General features: G+C 37.0%; 2 protein-coding genes across 3 annotated transcripts; both read right to left on the bottom strand.

Annotated features, from left to right (window-relative positions):
• Positions 1 to 860: 860 nt before the first annotated feature.
• On the bottom strand, positions 861 to 10,281 carry Proc (Proctolin). Of its 2 annotated transcripts, none has more exons than XM_089257729.1 (4): positions 10,202 to 10,281; positions 10,070 to 10,129; positions 9,037 to 9,348; positions 861 to 2,686 (listed from the first exon to the last, which is right to left on the bottom strand). In XM_089257729.1, the coding sequence occupies exons 3-4, from the start codon at positions 9,289 to 9,291 to the stop codon at positions 2,495 to 2,497; spliced, it is 447 nt and encodes a 148-aa protein (XP_089113855.1). In that variant the 5' UTR covers positions 9,292 to 9,348; positions 10,070 to 10,129; positions 10,202 to 10,281; the 3' UTR covers positions 861 to 2,494. The 2 variants fall into 2 exon arrangements, with proteins under 2 accessions (XP_089113855.1, XP_089113856.1); XM_089257730.1 differs by having other exon boundaries at positions 10,209 to 10,248.
• A 3,617-nt stretch (positions 10,282 to 13,898) lies between these two features.
• On the bottom strand, positions 13,899 to 21,359 carry spz3 (Spaetzle domain-containing protein 3). The gene is made up of 5 exons (XM_030387540.2): positions 19,866 to 21,359; positions 16,899 to 17,032; positions 15,410 to 15,534; positions 14,418 to 14,891; positions 13,899 to 14,341 (listed from the first exon to the last, which is right to left on the bottom strand). Exons 1-5 carry the CDS (start codon positions 20,824 to 20,826, stop codon positions 14,185 to 14,187), a joined length of 1,851 nt encoding a protein of 616 aa, XP_030243400.1. The 5' UTR covers positions 20,827 to 21,359; the 3' UTR covers positions 13,899 to 14,184.
• Positions 21,360 to 21,967: the final 608 nt, after the last annotated feature.

Raw genomic sequence — 21,967 nt, 5'->3', positions numbered from 1 at the left:
AAAGTATCTGTATCTTTTAGCTGTATCTGTATCTGTAACCTGTATCTGATGGGCTCGGCTCTGGGTTAACTGGGTCTGGCAATCGCCACTTGTTAGTTTTTAATTTGTCAAGTGTTGCACTTGAACGGGACACAAAGAAAGTAAATTCCGTTTTTTTTTTCTTTCTACATATTTTTTTTTCAATACCCTAAACACATGTAGAGATGAGTAAATGGGGTATATTCGATTTGTGGGGTAATACAAGTGATTGGAGGAAGAAAGCTATGTAAAGGAAGTACACTTATTGTTCAAGAACAAATCAATGGAGCTATGCACATAAATTTCCATTTATTTGACAATCCGAACCAAACCTATCCGCCGGATCTTGTAAACTAAAGACGCTAGAGACTTCAGCTTTTAGATATATATCCCTATATGCCGTGACCCATGTAATTCGATTCAATTTGTTTCCGTACTTCTTAGTTATCGATAATTATCGACTTCTTAATGCATTTTCAGGCTTCTCTTAAAGACTTAAAAAACCAAAAATATAATTTTTTGTATGGATCACTTTTTATGTGAGAGAGGAGTGTATCCATGTAAGAGTCTCTATATGCATGCTTGTGTATCATGTGTCTTACGTTGTGGGTACGCTCACAGTATCTGCTAGTCCAGCACTCCCCACAGTCTCGCATGTTTTTCAATTTGACCGGCAGTAAAACTATTTGTATCTGTAACTATTAGATACAAATCGGGAGTGCGTGTTTGGTATTGCATAAGCGAGCGTTTTCCAGCTTCTGTCTGATGCAACGCTCTATCAGTAGATCTAATTAACAATAACTGAAAATAAAAAAAATAATAAAAATAAATATGCAGAGGCCTTGCATTGAAAATGATTTCTTTTATTGTTTTTGATCATAAGGTAATATACGTTTAAAGGTAACAATTATATAAACCGAGCTGCATTGCCCACACACATATATATATATATATATAAATTCATACATGTATATATATATATTTAATATAGAGTATATGGCGCCATAAAATTCAACTTGGAGGCCAGAGTCGAGCACAGAAATGTAAGCAGCAGAGATTTAAAGTTGTGGCACTCGCTTGTAATATGCTCATAATTTATATTTATTTGCCCAGCCTTGAGGCCCATTAAAACAAAGTAAAATGTATGAATAAGAAGAAAAACACGCAGGTTTATGCTTTCAGGGACGGGTATTACATATTTACAATTGACTCTTCTTCTTTCAACTAACAATGCAACAGAATCTGGCAGCCACAAAACAAACTATAAGGAACTACATATGTATACAGAAATATCTATGTATGTGTATATAAAGTATAATTTATATATATGGTATAATTTTTGATTACAAGTTAACTCATTTTATGTATGTATATATATATTTATAGTACATATATTTTTTTTACGTTTTCTTGTTGCTTTTTGTCTAGTCGTAAAAGTTTAAAAATTATTGTTCTTATATAGGAACTGTTAAAGTTCTTATGAGTTCAGTATTTAAAACCGTTGAGTGTTTGCCTACGGAATGCAAAAAGCTAAATAACAAATATTTGAAATGCCCCAACTAATTTCTGCCCAAATCTCATTAAATCCATATCATATTTAATTAGTTTGTTAGTTTTGTTTTGTTAGTTAGAATTGACTTGTAAAATTGTTTGCTTTGCGTTGAGCGTGAGTAATGCTCATAATTAACATATTGTCGAGCCAGTTTACAGATTTAAGAAGTTCCTTAAGAACGATTCTAATGGTGATTCGAACTTAATACGGAAATTTTAGTTCTATTTCGTTGCTATCAGCTCGAATGAACTTTTGGAATTAGTTTCTTTGTAGCTTAATAATTATTATTATTATTTTTTGTTTTTTAATAAATTAATTCTATGTCCTATGTATGTAACTTGTTTAACAAATGAAAACTAAATTAGTTAACAATTTCAAAGTAGTAAATAAATGAATAAATTGTTTATTTTTTATTATTATTTTTTTTTTTCAGTTACGGAACTAGTTCTCTCTTATGCATTGAAAATAATTCTGATGTGGAAATAGATGTTAAAATATTTAATAATTGAAAATTCTGTATAGATCTCCTTAAAGATTCTTTATTTTTGAAATAGAATTTTGGAACTAGTTTTCTCTGATTTTTTTTTTTCTTCTAATATACATTTTTAGCACTTCAAATGAGCTTCTCCTACGTCAATTCGAATTCGATTCCTTCAATTCCAGAACTCGTTCTCTGATTCGCTTACTTATAAAAGCAATGTCAAGTGAGGTTTGACGACTCATCTAAATTTTGACTTCAAGTAGCTAAGATGTATAGCTCAATTTGTAATCTGTGTAATTTTGGAGCTAGTTATCTCAGATTTGTGTAATTAAAATAGACTTTAGGCATTTCAAATATGTTTTTTCGTTTGCATTCCTAGTTTCGTTTTTCTATAATTTTATGGGGGGGTCGTCATGGTTGGTTTAGGTTTTGGTGTTTCATCTTTAGTAGCGCCCATAGCCGGCGTCCGTATCGAGTGCGCCCATAGCACCCAATTTCTGGAGCCAGGCGGCATTGGCGCTGCTGCCGCTGTTGCTGCCACGCTGAGCGGTCAGCGGATTGTTGGCCTCATTGTGCAGACGCATTTGGTGTGGCTGTTGTTGTTGTTGTGGATCCTCATTGCTCAACTCCAAAATCTGCAAACAAAAAGAGTTAGACTTACAATTGTTGTTGCTTGTTTGTTATTGTTGTTATGGTTGTTATTATTATCATTATTATTGTTGTTGTTGTTATTGTTGTTGTAGCCTACATGAAATTTGTGAGCGGAGTTTGTTAGTTTGTTAGCTATTTCAAAAAATCTGTTGAAATCTTACACAGTGCGAAATTTGGACACGTTTTTATCAGCATCTTCGATATGAAGAATTTGCTAGATCTTGAGATTAGCAGAGAGGCATATGGAGAAAAGTTCAGAGACAGAGACAAAAAATGGTCGAGTTGAGATTGCTTAAACCTAAGAATATATACTTAATTATTAATATAAATAATGAAGTTTGAATAGTTCTTGAAGTCATAATTATTCATATTTCGAAAAAATCTACAACTTCTTAATCATTTCTCAGGATTCTTCAGCATTTCTCTCAGTGTAGCCTGTATTATGCTCGCTGAGGTAGGCTATGTGTGTGGGAAGCATGGTCACATGATGCTTTTTTTTTGTTTATGTTTTTTTTTTTTTTTGGCGGTTCATTAAATCAAATGAACTTTATTCATATCATCTGTAACGCTGTCGCTGTCGCCGCTGCTGCAGCTGAGGCTCTACACCCGTTGCTCAGTGTGAGGTTCAGAGTGAGGCGCGAAGCTGTGCGCCGCGCGCTGACTGAAAATGTGTTAATGGGGGGTATTGTCGTGTAATTATCAGACGGTAACCTCTTTTTCTTTCGCCTCCCAACTCTTTTGTTTTTTCTTCATCGCCTCACTTTTTGGCGAACGATGTGTGAACATCAGAAGAGAAATAAATAAGCGACGAGAAATACCTTAAAACAATTTTGCGCCAGGTAATTATGTTATTGCTAATTTAAAACATAGTGCCCTCACTCTCTCTCTCTCTCTCTCTCTCTCGCTCTCTCTCTCTCTCTCTGTCTCTGTCTCCCCGCCTCACACTGATGGCATCTCTGTGGCGCTAATGGACGCCCCTTTGTTTTTAATAACTGCGAACTGCAGCCATTGCAGCTGTGTGCTCAAAACAGACGAGAGATATATATCGTATAAGGAAGCGACCATCGTTATTATCGCATAGCATCGCAGTTAGCAGGGTCTGTCATATGCCCTCTCCACTCCTCCTCCTCCTCCTTCTCCTCCCTCATTCGGCATCCTCACATTTGGACAGTTTAATTTGAGAGTTGCCGTTAAGTGCAAAGTTATGTGATTGGATAAGGGTCCCTGTGCGATTGTCGTCATTGTTGGTTTACGCTAAGGTATCGCCGCGCAGGGGGGGCAGGGGGCAGCTGTAGATGTTGCAACCCCAATTTCTGTAGCTGCCACAGTCACAGGCTTAATGGCCCAGCCACACGTTTGCCAAATAAATGTTGTTAAATATTGAGCTAAACGATTAACAATCAATAGGCTAGCCATCAAATTAATGATAGCAATCATTAATCTTGTGATAAAAGTAATAGTAATAGCAATGCTAGTAAAAGTAACAGAAATATTAGTAATGAAAATAGATCCCTGAATGCTATGCTGACCCACATTTAGACGTATTATCCGCTAAATCCTGGAGATTGTCTCAGGGACACTAATGGCCAATATAAAAAGTCTTTGCCTCAGTTGCTTCAGCCCTTATTATATAATTTATTATATATTATGTTTACTCTAAGACTAATAATTAAAATACCAAAGATTAAATTAATTTAAAGACTAATGATAATATTACGCCGTTGAATGCCAACACAAATGAATACGGCGTGTTGTTAAGGCCGACTATAAACAAATTGTTTACTTCAAAATTTATCATTAAATTTACCATGAAGTTTTTTTCTTTTACTCTGTTATTTAACATGTGAAATTCCATCGAATCATCGCGGCACAAATGTGTTTCTCTTTTTTTCTCCCCCATTTTTTTTTTTTTTTTGTTACTATTATTATTTCGCACGCCTGACCTTAGATGTGGTTTAATTTATTTTTAAAATTAATAATTTATATTATCATGTGTATTTATAATTATTTGTTTGTGTGTGTTATTACGTTTCGTGGTCAATCTTATTTTTAGACATGGGCCTAATCAGTTGCTGCTCTTTGTGATGTCTGAGTGAGTCTTAAGTGAGTCTTAAATGATTTTTTTTTTTTGCAGGAGATGGCGATGCGATTATTTTTTTAAAGGTCTCTGAAACTTATTTTGAGAAAAGCTAAGAGTCCAGCTTAACGATCCACCCCCATTGGAAGCACTAATCCATTTCAAATTATTTTCATGCCGCTAAGCAGTGTTCAAGTACCCCCAATAACATTTTGACATTGGGGTTTGGTTGCTAAAATTTCATATAGTAAGTGCGACAGGGAATTGTTTGTTGTGCTTACTGTTCCCGGTGCAAGTGAAGTCTCGTGTCACGAGTGACAGGCGAAGGCTAATTAAACATAAGCTGAGCTCTTTGCCAACTCACGATCTGCAGGTTCAATGCATTACGCCTCGGCAGACAAGTGGAATTTCCTTTATATATTATTTTCTGCGTGACGTCGACAAAGTCAAAGTCAACCTTCATCAAGCGAGCGACCCCAGACAGGGACACAGCCTCAGCTCAGCGACGTCATCTTCTCAACATTTTGTCTGTTTTTTTTTTTGTGGTATTTGACATTTGATTTTCCCTTCACGTTTTGCTACATTTTATTTCATTTCGCCGTTTATATTTTTTTTTTTTCCATTCTTCTCTTTCTTCATTGGCGTTTTTTCTTTGGCTGTTGTCTTGTTGGCTCTTTGTGCCGCTTGGCCAAAATCACTTTGTGCGCGTCTCACGTCAGCGGCTTATCGATTCGCAAGGGCCCTGCCATGAGTCAGAGACTCAAACTGCAAAGCACAGACAACAGCCAGAGATAGAGACTGAGAAAGAGACGAGCAACAGCGAAAGAGAGGGGAGACAGAGGATTGGGCAGAGACAGACTGTGAGCTAAACTAAAGGAACATAAAAGCAATGTATTCCAGCCATAAATAAAGTCATAAAAATATTGGAATTGACCTTGGGTCCCACACAGTTGCATGAATGAATGAAGCTGTTCCAGCAGCAGCTCGACTCACATGTGGCAACAAGTACGGATACAAATACAATTGGGGCAATTATATTGAGAGATGTAATTAGATAGAGTGTGATGCCAATGGAGAAACCATTGGCAGTGGTGCGTCAGCTTATGAAAGATATAAGAGATATATGTATAAAAAGCGTGGTGAGAGAGAGCTTTATAGAATCGTAGAACTTGAGGCAATGGATCTAAATGTATCATATACATCCTAGATATGCAATGAAATCCTCAAATATCATTAAACTAGAACAAATTTGTGTGTGGAGAATATCTGAAACATACATGTTATACGTCTATCTATCTAGATATAGATGTAGATTGAGCAGTTAAAGGGTGAGAGAGTTGGGCCATTTTTTTCCAAAACCTGATAAAGTTCGAAAGAGGTAACACTCTAGGCTAAACTAAGACTCCAGGGTAGACTCTAGACTAGACTGTGCGACTACAAACTATACGCTAGACTAGACTCCAGACTAGCGACCTCTTAGTGACCTTAGAGACAGCGTATACTGGCCTTTTAGTACCTTAAGATTGCTTAAAGAGTTATAGATATTTCTATAGATAGCTTGGAGAGAGAACTTAAGATTAGCACAGAGCTCAGAAGCTAGTGCTACGTTGCTCTACTGACCTATGCTAAGACTCACTGCAAAATAAGATAAGCGACAATTCAAAGGAAGTTTCGTAATATATCTAAAGAATTAAACTAAGTTATGGACCTACACACAGACAGTTCTATAGAAGCATTCTAAGACCAGGCCCATCAACATGCTCCACTATTTACGGACATGTTGCTAAGCTAAATGTTCATCTGAGAGTCAACAATTCAATAAACTTTTGAGCCTACACACAAGCCAAGGCAGAGCAGACAACCCAAGAACATTTCAAAATGCAACCCCCAATACAGACCCATTTGTTGACCTACATGACCATATATGTACATTCATCAGAAGGCGCTCACTCTACATGACCTGGAGGCAAATTAAAATGACATCACTTTAAGCAGTTCCATTTGGAGCACTGATGACCTGCAGACGTTGCTAAAAACAGAGCCAACAAGCCAACTGAGACCTAAAGACCAATTCAGAGCTAGACTCAAGGACAAGCACATACGTAGACGGAGCTCATCAAAAGCATAGACAGTGCGCGGCTTCAAGGCTTTCAGCTGAAGTTGCCAAGATGCTACACATAAACACTGAGAAGTCAACTAAATAGTTGCCATTGCACAGTTGCTGTTGCTGTTGCAGTTTCTGCTGCAGTTGCAGTTGCAATGGCTGGGGCACAGTTGCAGCTGCGTCTGAAAATCGAGTGGCAAAAATGATGTGAAGCATCCATTAAAAATTGGCCCCCCTCCTGGTTGAGCAGCATTTTTGTGCTGCGGCTGTTGCGAAAAAGAACAGGAAACTTGGCAAGCAACAAAAAAAAAAATAATAATAATAATAATAACACAGAAGAAGAAGCAGAAGCCGAAACAGAGGAATTTAGGTTTTTTTTTTTTTTTTGAATATAAATGTTTGGTCAGGTTGGCAAAGATGAGAGCTTGTAGCTCAGCAGGTTGGCGATTGTAGCCGGGCAGGCTCAGTCAGGCAGCAGCAGCACTTGTTGTTGTTGTTGTTGTTGCTGTGCAGAGCTTGCAACGTAAAGATGACCAACAACAACAACAACTGCTTGCGAAAGATGTAAAATATTTGTGAAACGCTTTGGCAGACGCAGCTAAAACAATAACAACAATAACGAGTCCAACAACAACAACAACAACAAGCAGAGTCCAAAATACCTGAGCTGCTCAGGAGCTCTGCATTTTTGTTGTTGTTGTTTTTCTTTCGGGTAACCCTATCTGGAGTCATTGATTGGGCGCATGACGCAACCGAAAAATGGGTAACCCGCAACAGCTCTGACCGATCCATCGAAACCAAAACAAAAGCAATAACAACAACAAAAACACGTTGAAAAATAAAACCCCAATAATTGGCGACATAATTGCAACTTAATACCACGCTTTTGACTCTTTTCATTTAGTTAATTATATCGACAAAAATAACCAACCGACAATAACAACAACAACTACACACAAATAACATACCAAAAAGAAGAGCAAGAAAAGTAAATGAAAACAAAAAAAAAATGTAGAAAGAACAGCTTGATGAGTCGAAGTTAAAATGCCCTAACTAATAATCTATAAATATATATTTGACTTATGTATATGCACATATAATATTATTTTATAAGTCTTTTCATACATTTTTATATGTATATATATATATGAAAAGAATTTTCATCAATTTCAAAAATGAAAAAATATTTTATACATATAAAAATGTATGAAAAGACTTATAAAATAATATTATATGTGCATATACATAAGTCAAATATTTTTTTTTTAGTTTAATTATAATATATAAAATATCCTCTATATATAAATTTAATATAAATGTAATATCTGTGACACATGCATCGAAAAATAATGAAGCAAAAATAAAAAAAATTATAAAATAATATATACTTATATCAAATATGATTACTTAATAAAATAAATTATAAAATAATTTATGCTTATATCAAATATGATTTCTTAAAAAAAAAAAACATTATAAAATAATGTATATTTATATCAAATAAGATGTCTATATTTTTTTTATTTATTATGTCTGAAGCTCTAGATTCCGAAATCCGAAATTAAATTATTATTATATTTAAATGAAAAAAATAATAAAAAAATAAAAATTATATATACAATATTATATTTAAATGAAAAAAAAAAATAAATAAATAAAAATAAAAATTATATATACAATGTATAAACTTAGTTTCTAAAGTTCTGAAAAAAATACGAAATATATTTTACGCCTCTGATGCCTATGCCTTGGAATATCATATTCGCCCATTAATTTAATCTTCGTTGGCATCAATAAAGTAAATATATTGTAGAATAAATACTTATTAATTTGTATCCATAACTCCGACATATATAATTTACCCTCGAATCATAGCTAATTTGTACAACTTGTATCTAAAGCATAATGAGAGGTTACTCCGAATCATAATAATATCGTATAATCACCATTTCCAAAATATAGAGTATGCATATGAGTTTAATTCACACACACACACACACACACGCACACGCACACTCTCGCACAATCTCCCTCACAGTAATGCGCATTAACAATGGTCTTTCAACAGGCTATTCACGTGCAAAAGGGCGCAGAGTGCCCGGTTGCTGGGGGGGTGCTGAAGGGGGAGTGGCTGGGAGCCGGTGGTTACCTACCTGCAGCATCAGCTCACGCAACTTATCCAATTCGTCGCCATGCGACCTTGTCGGCAGGTATCGGCTCTCGCAAGGCTGCGGCGGCACCAACAGGAGCAGCAGCAGCATCAGCGACAGCAGCAGAGGCATCGGCAGCGACAGCGACAGCGACGGCGACGGCGACGATTGCAGCCTGGGCAACGGCATCGCAGTCGCAGATGGAGTTGAAGTTGGAGAAGCAGATGGAGCCTGATTCCTGCTTGCAGTTAGGGTCATTATGTGGGCGTTGTTGTTGGGGCTACAGGTGCGGTTGCAGGTGAGTTGGCTCTGTTGCTGCAAGTACAGAGCATAGAGAAAAAACTGTGTAAATTATATTTTCCCAGAGGCTCAAAGGATATTTGCTGGCAGCTGAAAAACAAGCTATAAATAAATGAAAGCTTTGCCTAGAAAAAATGGAATCATATTGTACCCGGCTGCCTAATACTCTACATTTCACATTAGACGAGGTTAAGGAAACGGTTAAGTTTTTATTAAAAACGGATCGAGTGTTCGTACTCTCCCACTCTCTCTCTCTCTCTCTCTCTCTCTGTCTATCTATAGCTTTCTTTTTCTGTGTGACGTCTGTTGTATATACATGTATGTATATATACATATATCTATATATGTATATATTGAAATCCAAATATTTGCAATGCTTTGGATATGATTAACATTTTTCCATATACATATACCCTGTCATAAATATGTAACAGATATATAAATTATTTTTAAAAAATTATTTAAAATATGAAAAGGCATCACACTTGCTTATATCTATATTTTTATTTCTACATTAATCAACACTTTACTTTAAAAAAAATTTCTTTGTTTGTATTTCATTTATTATTTTTATAAATATATTTTTTTTTTTTTAATAGTCAGTCTCCGCACTAAGTTAATATACCCACAACACTTTCAAGCAAAAAATAAATAATTTTGCACAGCTTTTAACCAACTAATCAGAATGGATTCAATGCAGTTTTATAATTTCCAATTAGGCTGAACTCTGACTCACAATGCACCGAATAATTGTTGTTGTTGTTGATTCCGCTGGGATTAGCTGTGCGTCACGAGCCTGTACGTTTATTATCTAATATTTACTCAGTTCTATATATATATATATATATATATTTGGATTTTTTCTTGCCACTTTCGTCCTCACGATGCGCCGAACTAGGATAACAATGTTGCTTTAAGCCAAACTGCGTGCAGACATTTGTATTTATAGGCAAACGGCGACAGCGGCTGAGATTTTAGTGCCACATTTGGCCCTGATGACAGAGCTCTGCTCTTGGTGCTTCTTCTGCCAGGATATGACGTCCTACACATGCGCCACGCACACACACACAGGCACACACACAGACACACACACAGACACACACATAAAGCGTGCGACTTACTTAACATTTGTTGTTTGGATATGCGGCTAACGGTTTCTCTGACCACGTCTCCAATGCCGAATTCTTTTGCACATTTCGCATTTCGCATTACGCTTAAAGAACAAATGTGTGCGCGCGCAGAGGCAACAACAAGTAGGAGTCAAGAAGTTACTAGGTTCTCAGATACCCTGTAAAAGGATAGAAATAATAATATGTGACTGCATGCTGAGTGATAACTGATGAGTGATGATTGAAAAGGGATGAGTGATGAGTGATAAGTGATGAATTATGACTGATGACTGATGACTGATGACTGATGACTGATGACTGATGACTTATGACTTATGACTTATGACTGATGACTAATGACTGATGACTGATGACTGATGACTGATGACTGATGACTGATGACTGATGACTGATGACTGATGACTGATGACTGATGACTGATGACTGATGACTGATGACTGATGACTGATGACTGATGACTGATGGCTGATGACTGATGACTGATGACTGATGACTGATGACTGATGACTGATGACTGATGACTGATGACTGATGACTGATGACTGATTACTGATTACTGATGTCTGATTACTGATGACTGATGGGTGATGGGTGATGGGTGATGGGTGATGAGTGATGAGTATGAGTGATGAATGATGACTGATGGCTGATGAGTGATGACTGATGACTGATGACTGATGACTGATGACTGATGGGTGATGAGTGATGAGTATGAGTGATGAATGATGACTGATGGCTGATGAGTGATGACTGATGAGTGATGAGTAAAGAGTGATGACTGATGATTGATAAAATTGATGATGATGTTCATGACTAATGGCCAATGACTAAGAACTAATGAATAATAAGAACTAATGACTAATGACAAACAATGACAGATAATGACAGATGATTGATAACTGACAGATTATTATGAGTTGACTGAATCAACTAAAGATGATTAATTGACTTACATCCTGCCATTGATGTCTCACCAACTGACATACCAGATAGCTATTGAGTTTCAAGTACTGGGTATAACAATGGCAGCAACATCAGCATCCATATCATTGACATGGTATTTGCGTATTCCATGCAAACTCTGTTATTGTGTGTGTTCGCGTCCTTTTGAGATATCTGTGTTGTCTATGTGCTGTGGGCGTCATATCGCCTGGCACGCCCCAACAGAAGAGACACTGGCGAAATGGTTTCGCTTAGTAAATCTCATGGTTAGTCCGCTTTTGCTGCTGTTGTTGAAGGTATTATGATGCCCGTTCACATTACGATACAAAAGGTGTTTCGGGTTTGGACAATGTACTTTGTTATTATCGAAGCTAAACACTCGAAATCTCGTACTTATCTAGTAAAGAGCTCAGATTTTTAAAGCAAGCCCATTATTAATTGATATGCATAAAAAAATCTGCAAAAACTTTACTTTCATTTGACTTATAGGATTGACCAGATATTCCATACTTTAAGAGATTGGACCAACAAGTTTTGATTTTGGTTCACTGTTTTCCTGTTCCATGTCAATGTATATAACTTATGTATATACATATAAGTATGTACATATGCTGCCAACATCCGCAGCGACGAGTAGAACACAGTGATATCTATGGAAGTTTTATAGAATAAATATCCTGACTATATTTACTGGAAACTTCGTAGAGTGATTATATCTTTCAATAGAAGATTCCCAATATTTGAAGTTCGTCCACTTTTACTCTAGTACAGATTGTCCTATGATATGGTGCGCCCAAACTTTGTACATGAACGAGTATTCATCAGTCGATTGGGCTCCATTGGAATGTTCCTGGTTGCTGTTGTCGTTGATGGTGTTGCTGGTATCACTCTCGTTCTCATTGTTGTCGTTGCCAACGGCGTCGTCGTCATGGCTGCAAGTTGTTGACATTGCCGAGCGGGCGTCCATAATGTGAATCTCCACTTCACTAACTAACTGCCCAGACACAAATGTTTTGCAATGCTTCCTCAAAGTGTTGTTGCTGCTGCTGGTTACAAAAACCGAAAAAAATAAAAATAAATAAAAAAAAAATAAACTGATAAAAATGTTACCATTTGTATACCATGCACGACTACAAGTTCCCCAAGCCGAAAATTTTTGATATAGCGCAGTTTTGTGTGGCCATTGCTGTGATTGAATACGTGTCTGGCATGCGAACTGCAATTCCAAGGGATTATTTTTACGACCTGAAGCTGAAAGACAAGGAATGAATATGTTTTATTTTCATCATCGCCTTCTTCTACTTCTTGTCTCTTCTCTTCTGGTTTTTTCGGTATTTATGAATCGCAGTCGCATAAACGTTTTATGAAACAGTTAAGAAGGAATGCAGAAGGACAACATGCAAAGGGTATTCGTATAGCATTTAAGTGAATAAAATGCTTCTGACCCACAAAATTGCTAAAGTGATTCATGAAAAAGCTTTTTTTTTTGTTGCCATTGAGCTTCATATCAAATGGAAGCTGTATGCAGCCCGGCTGAAAGCTCGCTGCTATGAAATGGGAGCAAAGCTTACGGTAACGGTAAAGTAGCTTTGGGCTGGGCTTGGCTAAATGGTTCAGTACCTGGAAAAGTTGACTTTTAAAATTTAAATATATGTAAATAAATTATTGAATGATAGATAATTTAGCATAAGAAGTATCACACATGTGATATGGGCTTATTTATGGCAGTTTATATATGAGATGATCAAGTATAAATATAGTAAATATACTAAATATGTATATGTATTACATTTAGAGTTGTTTTGGAAAACTTTAGGTTTATTCAGATTTACTGAAACAAAATATCTTCCTTACAGTCCTTTTCCCACTTACAGAGAGAGTTTCGATTCTCAAAAAATAAATCAAATGATCCAATTATAAGCCATAGAAACACCTACTCTGTCAAGCTTTTTAATATGCTGTAGACATCTTATAAATTATTTTATTCTGGTGTCATAGCATACATAAAATAAATGTACATATATATTTTCTTATTGAAATTTTCAGTGTGAGCATACCATTTAATATGAATATTTATATACCTGCTAAACGAACATACTTAGAGCATAGACTTACATTTTCACAGGGCTATTAGTGAGAATAGGTACGTTGATGCATTAGTTAATTAGTACATAGGACTATTATTGATGATGCATTGGTACATTCGTTCACTGTACATTGATAAATTTATATAAAATTAGAATCTGCTAAAAATGGAAAGATATATTTCCGGCGTATTATACATATAATATCAAGAAAGTCCATCCAGGCTCCTCGACCATAAACAAGAAATAAAATGTAAATCGAAACGAAATCGATGTTTCTGCGACTTAATGACAAATATGTAAATTTCTTAATAAAGTCGTCAGCTTTAAAATCGCATTAAATCAAAAAGCTAAAATCGAAAATAAAAACTAATAAAATATCAATTAAAAGAAATAACCTTGCTCCGCATTGATTTCGAATTTAAATTTTATTCATTTATCGTTCATCAATGACAATTACAATTTAAAATACAACAACATAAAATGGAGACTGTAGGTGGATATTACGATATGATATATAGATGGGATATGGCTCGTACAAAAAGAGTTTAAACATTAAACTAAGCGCTACGAGTAACTTAATTGCTTTAGGATCTACTTAAGAACAACTAAAATACATTCAGTGGCATTCTACAAAAGAAACACTATCTCTTCTTCTTCTCCTTCATCATCATCATCAGCTTTTACTATATGATTTAGGGATTGCAGCGGCAGACACAGCAAGAAGGAAACAGGAACCAATCCATAAAAATGCCTTTGCAATCGTTATCGGGATCGTAGGCCAACAGACGGTGCCATTTGTATTTCTGCTCACAGCCGCATTCGCCCTCACAGCGTGACGTTTGGGTGTTGCTACAAAGGACGAAACATATAGACATATACATTCATATATATCAGATTTATATAGATCTCTATTTATATATCGCACCTGCACACCTCCTGGTGTATGGCCTGCTCGAAGTGCTGCGTATTCACAATGGCTCTGATTTTTCCGGCCGAATTCGAGGCCCAATAGGGCGTCACAATTTCTATTTTCGATTCGCATGCATCGAGTCGCCCTGTGCCCGAATTGCCATTCGCATTGCCGGGCAGATTGTTGGCTCTACTGGTGCCGCCCCCACCTGGCCCACCTCCAGCGCCTCCTCGATTCCGATTGCCACCAGCTGCTGCCTGCCGCTTCTTCCGCAGCTCGGCAAAGTAACTGTCGCCGGCTTCCCCCGCCGTTGCCGCATACGCGCCAGGTGGTATGAATATATCCGGCTCGTCTATGAAGCGTCGCTTGCGCACCTTGGCCTGACCACCTGAACCGCCGCCGCCACCACCTTCCATATTCATCTCGAAGTCGCCGTACATGCGACGCATCAGCGCCTTGTTGTCGTCTATGAATCGTTCAATTTTATCGCTAGAGCAATGAGAGAGAAGCATCAAATAAGTTTAGTTTACTTATGAGGATTATCTTCACAACTTCATTTTCTTTCTTTCTCGCATCGGTTTACTATACATAAGATATACCTATATTATATAATGTTCTCCATATGAAGAATCGGTCAAGAAATGAATTCTAACTTCTCTAACCCCAAGTGTATTTAAAGTTCGTTAGTGTAAAAAATTTTCCAGTCGCCGCTCAGTTGAATAGGTTCTAGTCGGTCTATGAGTAATTGTCATAAACATTTCCTTGAGATGAACGTAAAAACTTGCTAAAAATTGTTAATAAAAATAATTAAATATAATTCTATGCGCATCTCAAACTATTTTAGCAACTCAGGCTGAGACGTCAAAATGTATTTCACAAAAAGACAAAAGAAAATATGAATCATACATAATCAAAGCAATGAAAAACCACAACATTTTTATTTTCCACTCTAGAAGGTTAAGTTTTATGATAATTTATGGCTAGATGCTGAATGCTCAGTTACTCACATGGGATAGCTGTTGCCGGCTGTGGGGCAGAACAGCTGATGATAACGCTTGATGCAGGGTACGCCCTTGATGACATCGCCTCGAACATCCAGGCCGAGCGCAACGGAGAGCGCCGTCCACCAGATCTAAAGAGAGAGTGAGAGTGAGAGAGAGTGAGTGATGGAGTGACATTGACATCGACGGCCTATAACAAAATTTATGGCAGGGTGTGAAAATGAAATGACTCAAAGACATTAAAAATAAAACCAAAAATTTCATTTAATTGTCGAACGATCCGAAATCTTAGAGTATCAGAGAGTCTCTTAGCAGCTGGACGCTTCATGATTATCATCACACCTCTTAACGAAACGAACTCGCGCGACCTTCGTGCGCCAAAAACAACATAAAGAGCAACAGCAACAACAACACACTCACTCGCCGAAGATCGTCAAAGTTATTTCCGCAAATGAGCAAACTCGATCGATATACTTTGTTACTTATTCCTAAGGCCGTAATCGCAAAGCAAAGCTTCGGAAAACACGCGCGCGTGTCCGTTTTAAAACTTGACTTAAGACTTTTTTTCTCGTTCTTTTATTTATTTTATTTTATTTTTTTTTCCCATTAATGGAGGGGGTGTACTTGCCGGAATTGAAGCAAATAATGATATAACTGATATGATACGATCAGTTTTGCGAAATTCTCTTTTCCGTTATAGCATGAGTAAAGAATTTTTTGTTGTTTTGTATTGGCATTCAAACGGTTACTGTGGAGTACTTATTGGGATTTCAGATGTGATATCTTGACAGGAGTTATATGATGTGATGGGTTGTCATATTTTGTAATGGAGATTAGATAGATTTAGTCCTATTATAATTCTTGACTAATTTACCTATGCATTTAACATTTTATCAGTGAGATGGGTCTCTAATTTATTTCAGAGTTTTTACCAACTTTTGTTTCTAATAATGCATACATCAAAAGGTTTAGGTCTGAAAATGTTGGAATTTGCAGAATTGATTATAAAGTGATAATATAATGTGAACATATGTATCATCTGGCTAACTTTTTTGAATATATCATAATATTTGTTGTCTTTGGATATGCATATTTTATGATTTTTGATTATGTCTTAATCAATTTGAGCTGAAAATTTCAGCTACTTCAAGATAAAATCTTGGGCTGTAATATGATATTGTATTATGTTGAATAACGCTCAGGTTGTAAGTGAAAATAAGTTTGAGCTCTAATCAAATATGTGATACCATGACGATGTCTTTTTTTTTTCATATTTATCAATTAAGTAAGAATTTTTTTTTATAATATGATGTTGCAAGAGAAATTTACAAGAATGCTATCATTTGGAGATATTCTCATTTTTTACTCTTTTTCAAAAAATTATTTTCTTTGACTATACTAAATGATACATTAAATATGCATAGCATGCTTTTATTATTCATTTTTAGGTTTGTATTAAGAAATTATTCACATTTTGTTGGCTTTATTTACTCACCGGAATTTGCAAGAAGCTGCCATTGTTCGACTTGGGATAGGAAAATAATGGCACCACCGGCACGCTGCCATTCTTCAAAAAGATCGGACCCTGTATGGGTGTCACGGTTGGCATTGGGCTTTTGTGCGATTTATCTGCAACAAAAGAAAAACAAAATAAAGAGAAATATAATAAAATGTAAATGCAAGAAAAAACCCCAAGTTGAAGTTGAAATGTGAAATAGTGCAAATAACTGCAGTGCTGCATACAAATCGAGCTGCAGTTGACACATATACTATATAAATATGTATGTATATAAAAGTGCAAAGCAGAGAAGAAGGAGAAGAAGGAGAAAAAGAAAAGTGAACATGCTGCACAGCATTTGTAATGGATAAAACGGATCTGCGATTAATGCGTGAACTGGGCATGAACTTTCCCTTTCCCTTTTGCATGCGTATAAAATGCAGGGAAAGGATTTATGTGAAGTGCGCATAGAATTTGAGTGCAGTTGCAGTTGCTGTTGCTGTTGTTGTTGCAACTACTTCGCAACTGTTGCCGTTACAATTACAAGTTGAACTCGTTTTTTTACAAAGGTGAAAACCCCCCAAAAAACTCATCTTAAACAATGCAACTATATATACATATATATATATAAGTGTATGCATGTGTACTTGATCTTATGCATGATACACATGTATACCCATATATATATGTATATATGTATGTGTGCATGTGCGTGTGCGTCTGTATGTGATCTCGCGTGTGCACGTCTTCGTCGTCATTTAAGACAAGTCGAGAGCTGTTGAATGGGGCCCGACTTCTTGCATAATAATAATACCCACATACACGTACTCACACACACACACACACACGCACCTGTATATATGTAAGTATAAGCTCAGTCAGTCACTTGAGCCTGTTCAGGCTGTTGCCACAAAATGTAGCCCAAACAAAGAGGCGCCACGCGAAAACACAAAAGACATGAAACAAAACTAAAAGTGAATTATCAAATGCGCTGACAGTTTTTATTTTCTGTTTCATTGAGAGGGCAACTAAATGTCTAGTTGAAGAGCCGCACACACGCACACTCGCACGCATAAGTGTGCGTGAACATCTACGCTTTGGGAAAGAAAAAAAAAAAAAAAGAAGAGCTTTGGCTGCTATATAAATCGTGTGTTAGTCAGCGACAGCTATAAAAGTCAAACACTGACCATTTACTGTCCCAAAGGCGACCTTGTTTGAGCGGTTTGTAGACCTTTGACCTTGCTACGTCTACTTGTTTAGTAGTTGTATTTATTTCTCATTTGTTACTCGTGTTGTTGTTGTTGTTGTTGTTGTTGCTATTCTGGTTACTGTTGTTGTCTAACAGTGCAGAAGTTGCTCTCAATTGGAAAGATACACAGAAATCAAATACACACAACCAAAACAACTATGCGAACTAACAAACAAGCCGAAAGGTATGAAAAAAAAAAAACAAAATAGTAAACAAAAGCAACAACAACAACAGCAACAGTGAAATAGAAACAGAAACAACAACAATTAACATAAATTTTGGGGAATCAGGTGCAAACGTGATAGAAGGTGAGCAGGTGAAGGAGAGCCAAATGGAGATAAAAAGAGAAAGAGAGGGAAAAAGTTATAGGAGACAGAGGGAGATACAATAATAATACAATAGATAACAACAGAAATATATATAGAGAGAGAGAGAGAGAGAGGGAGAGAGAGAAAGATGTTTATGGAGACACAAAGAGAGAGAGAAATGTAGTTAAGGGTGATATAGAGAAGAAGGGCATATGTGGACAGCAAGAGAGAGATAGAGAGATAGACAAAGAAAAGGATAGAGATAGAGAGAGTGACAGATAGAGAGAGGGAGCTATATGCATATAGAGATAGAGAGAGAGAGAGAGAGAGAGAGAGAAATAAATAAAGAATGAGAAATCCATATTATTCACTAAATAGCTAGACATTTACTTTTTGCAAAGCCTGCTATTAGCATTATAATTTGCTATACATACATATATGTATATGTATATCTTCATATATGTATGTATGCATATCCCATTTCCGCATTGCATCCCAGCTATTTCCTAGTTAATTCACACTTGCATTCCTATTGCTAAATTTGAAATTAGATTTAATCAGTTTTCAGTGTGAGGTTAATCATATTTTTGTGTGGAATGTCGCAATATTTAGAATTCTTTAAGTACCCAACTTCATTCGTAAATTAACTTTTTAGTGAATAATTTTTTTTTTTTTTTTTTTTTAATAATTGCTTTTAAAGTACAAATAAAAAAAATAAATCTAATATACAATTTAGAAACATAATTCCAAGCTAATTTATTTTCCAAGAAGTAGCTAAAACAGACTGCATAATATATGCATACTATCTAAAGCAAATATAGTGGGTGTATTATCAAATAGACAAAAAGCGAATTTCCATATGCAAAATAAACTTCCCAACCTGGAGAAGCCCTCTTAGGCATATCTGGGGATGAGGTCTGGAACTGAACTGGAAGATATAAATTCGACGTCTCTCTTTCAAAAAGTCTTTAATCTGAGCATTAATGTTTACAGAAAATCTAGTATTTCCTGATTTGCCACACCTCCAGTGAACGTATGGGAGAAATGCTAATAGTTTATAAACTACGTGAATATATTTTCCAATCTCTACTAATACATGAACAAATGCACAGCCGGGAATTGAAAAAAATTAAATAATATATATAATATATAAATATAAATATATATAATATATTTAAACTAAATCTCATTTATATCATTTATGCATCTGACTTCCGTTTCAATTAGTATTGTTCATAAATTTCATATCCTTTTCAAGTGCTGCGACACTCCGAATTCTTCATATTCTTAAGACATTTCTAAGAATTACTTTTATTCTCTCATAGAGCAAAATTTGTTTCCCTTTACTCCACATTTTTTCTCTCAGTGTAGCAGAGATTTGTAGACCCATAATATTTGTTTACACACCTTTATCCTGCGATTCGCCATCATAGTACTCGTTCTCATCGCCGTCCTCATCCTCCTCCTCCTCCTCGCCCTCCTCCACATCGTAGTCAAGCACCGCATGCACCTGCGTCCTGGAGCCCTGGCCGGCTTGAACTCGCGTAAAGCCGGGCGCACGTTCCGGATAGTTGTCAGGTGGAGGCGGCGCTACGCCATATGTGGCAGCCGGTGTTTCCGTTTTGCCAGGCTGCCTGCCACGCTGCGCCGGCTGAGGCGGTGGCTGCTGAGGATCCGAATTCGGTGGCTGCGCATTGGACGGCTGCTGCTGCTGCTGCTGCTGCCTGTTGCCGAAGCCCGTAATACTAAAGCTGCCGCTGTTCTTGCTGAAGGTGGCGCTGGCACTGGCCGTGCCATGCACGTTGTAGTACTGCTTCTGCTTGACCGCGGGCGCCTGGCCAGGGTAGCGCGAATAGGAGCCCTCGGCTGGGCCACGGCCTGCCGACTGCGTCAGCTGGCTCTGGCTGTGGCTCTGCCCGGTGCTGCTGCTGCTCTGAAACGAGACGCTGTTGTCGTTGGTCTCCAGCTGAGCTTGGCTCGACGAGTGCTGCTGCTGCTGCTGCTGCTGCTGTTGTTGTATGTGGTAGACAGAGTTGCGCGAGGCGCCAGTGGGCGGCAAGTAGGCGGTGCCTTGCTTGCGCCTGCTGCCATAAGGATAACTGGGATTCTCCTGCTGCGACTGCTGCTGCTGTTGTTGGTGCAGCGCTGGCGGTCCGTATGGCTGATTTTTGTAATATTCTGGATGCTGCTGCTGCTGTGTGTGCTGCTGCTGCGGCTGCGGATGATGCTGCTGCTGATGGTCAGCCGGCGAGTAAAGCAAATTGTTTGTATTGCTGGCCAGCTGATGGATGGGATGTAGCGGGGCGAGCGTGACGCCCCAGGGCTGCGCAAGCCCGCCGAAAGGCAGCGAGAAGTTGGCCAAAGACATCTCGCACCGACTGTCGTCTGTGTCGTCTAGCAAATCACGTTCCGTATTACGTAAATCGTATTGAACTTTTTGCGTCAGTGCATGTTATACGAAAGACTTAGGCAACGAACTTGCTGGCTAACCTACATATAGCATAATCGAATCGATCAGCATCAGCGTCAGCATCAGCATTAGAACCAGAAGCGCACGCTTTCAAAATGATTTATGCAAAATGTTAAATACAGTGGCACACACACTTGTACACACACACACACACACACGCACAACAAGCGTCGCGAGTTATATAGTATATTGTATTTATATAGATATATGTATGTATATGTTGCTGTTGTTGTTGTTGTTGCTATTATTATTGCTGCTGAGGTGTTGTGTTAATCTAAGTTGCGCGCGATCTGTTTGGGTTGCCGTCGAGCAGCCGCGACTCTTGTGCTAAAAAACCATTCACGACAAGCTGACAATCGAGACTGAGCCGTTCTCGGCGTGCGCCTTACAAAAAAAACCTTAATGGGAAAAATATATATTTCCAACCAGCCTCAATACTCAAAAACAGAAACAGAAAAGCAGCAGCAACAGCGAAAAAAACAACAACAACAACAACAAAAACAACTAAATACCGACTTTTAAAAACAGTTGCTCAAAATTTAAAGAGTGAGCGGCTAAAGCAGCGCCACTCCGCTCCACTCAGCGACAGCGACAGCGACGTAAGTTTTTTTGAATGGCAAAACGAAAAATAAAACAAAACCGGACAAAATATGCGAATCGATCAATGCGAGTAACAAATACTCTAAAAATTTAATGGATCTGTGAGAAATATTAATAATAAACAAAAATAAATTTGAAATCAATATGAACAAATTTGAAATTCAGTCGAAAAAATATTTTTAATATTTAATATTCAATTTAGTTTAATTAATATATTACTTAATTCATTAAAAATTACTTAATATTGAAAAATATTATTATGCAAAATATTATAGAATTTATTGAACATCAAGAAAAGTATAATATATGTGTAATAAATGACGATTAGAGAAACAAGTGACGCCTTGGATTCTGTTTAAAATATAATATTTAAAACTCTACTACCCAAGTTTTCGATGTTATAAATTGAGTTCAAAATTAAAGTTCTAGCGGTAAGCCT

Source organism: Drosophila navojoa, chromosome 3 (assembly GCF_054131105.1).
Source record: "Drosophila navojoa isolate 15081-1374.11 chromosome 3, UAZ_NAV_1.0, whole genome shotgun sequence".
Taxonomy (NCBI): domain Eukaryota; kingdom Metazoa; phylum Arthropoda; class Insecta; order Diptera; family Drosophilidae; genus Drosophila; species Drosophila navojoa.
Note: the sequence above shows the minus strand (reverse complement) of the source record. Positions and strands in the feature narration are given on the sequence as shown.

Excerpts from the sequence above, each read along its gene's own strand:
- Proc (XM_089257729.1), bottom strand. The coding sequence starts at position 9,291 with ATGACCCTAACTGCAAGCAGGAATCAGGCTCCATCTGCTTCTCCAACT. Across the intron at positions 2,687-9,036 it reads TGCGTGAGCTGATGCTGCAG|ATTTTGGAGTTGAGCAATGA; the intron begins GTAGGTAACCAC and ends TTTTGTTTGCAG.
- spz3 (XM_030387540.2), bottom strand. The coding sequence starts at position 20,826 with ATGTCTTTGGCCAACTTCTCGCTGCCTTTCGGCGGGCTTGCGCAGCCC. Across the intron at positions 14,892-15,409 it reads GCCGGCAACAGCTATCCCAT|CGATAAAATTGAACGATTCA; the intron begins GTGAGTAACTGA and ends TCATTGCTCTAG. Across the intron at positions 14,342-14,417 it reads ATACACCAGGAGGTGTGCAG|CAACACCCAAACGTCACGCT; the intron begins GTGCGATATATA and ends CGTCCTTTGTAG.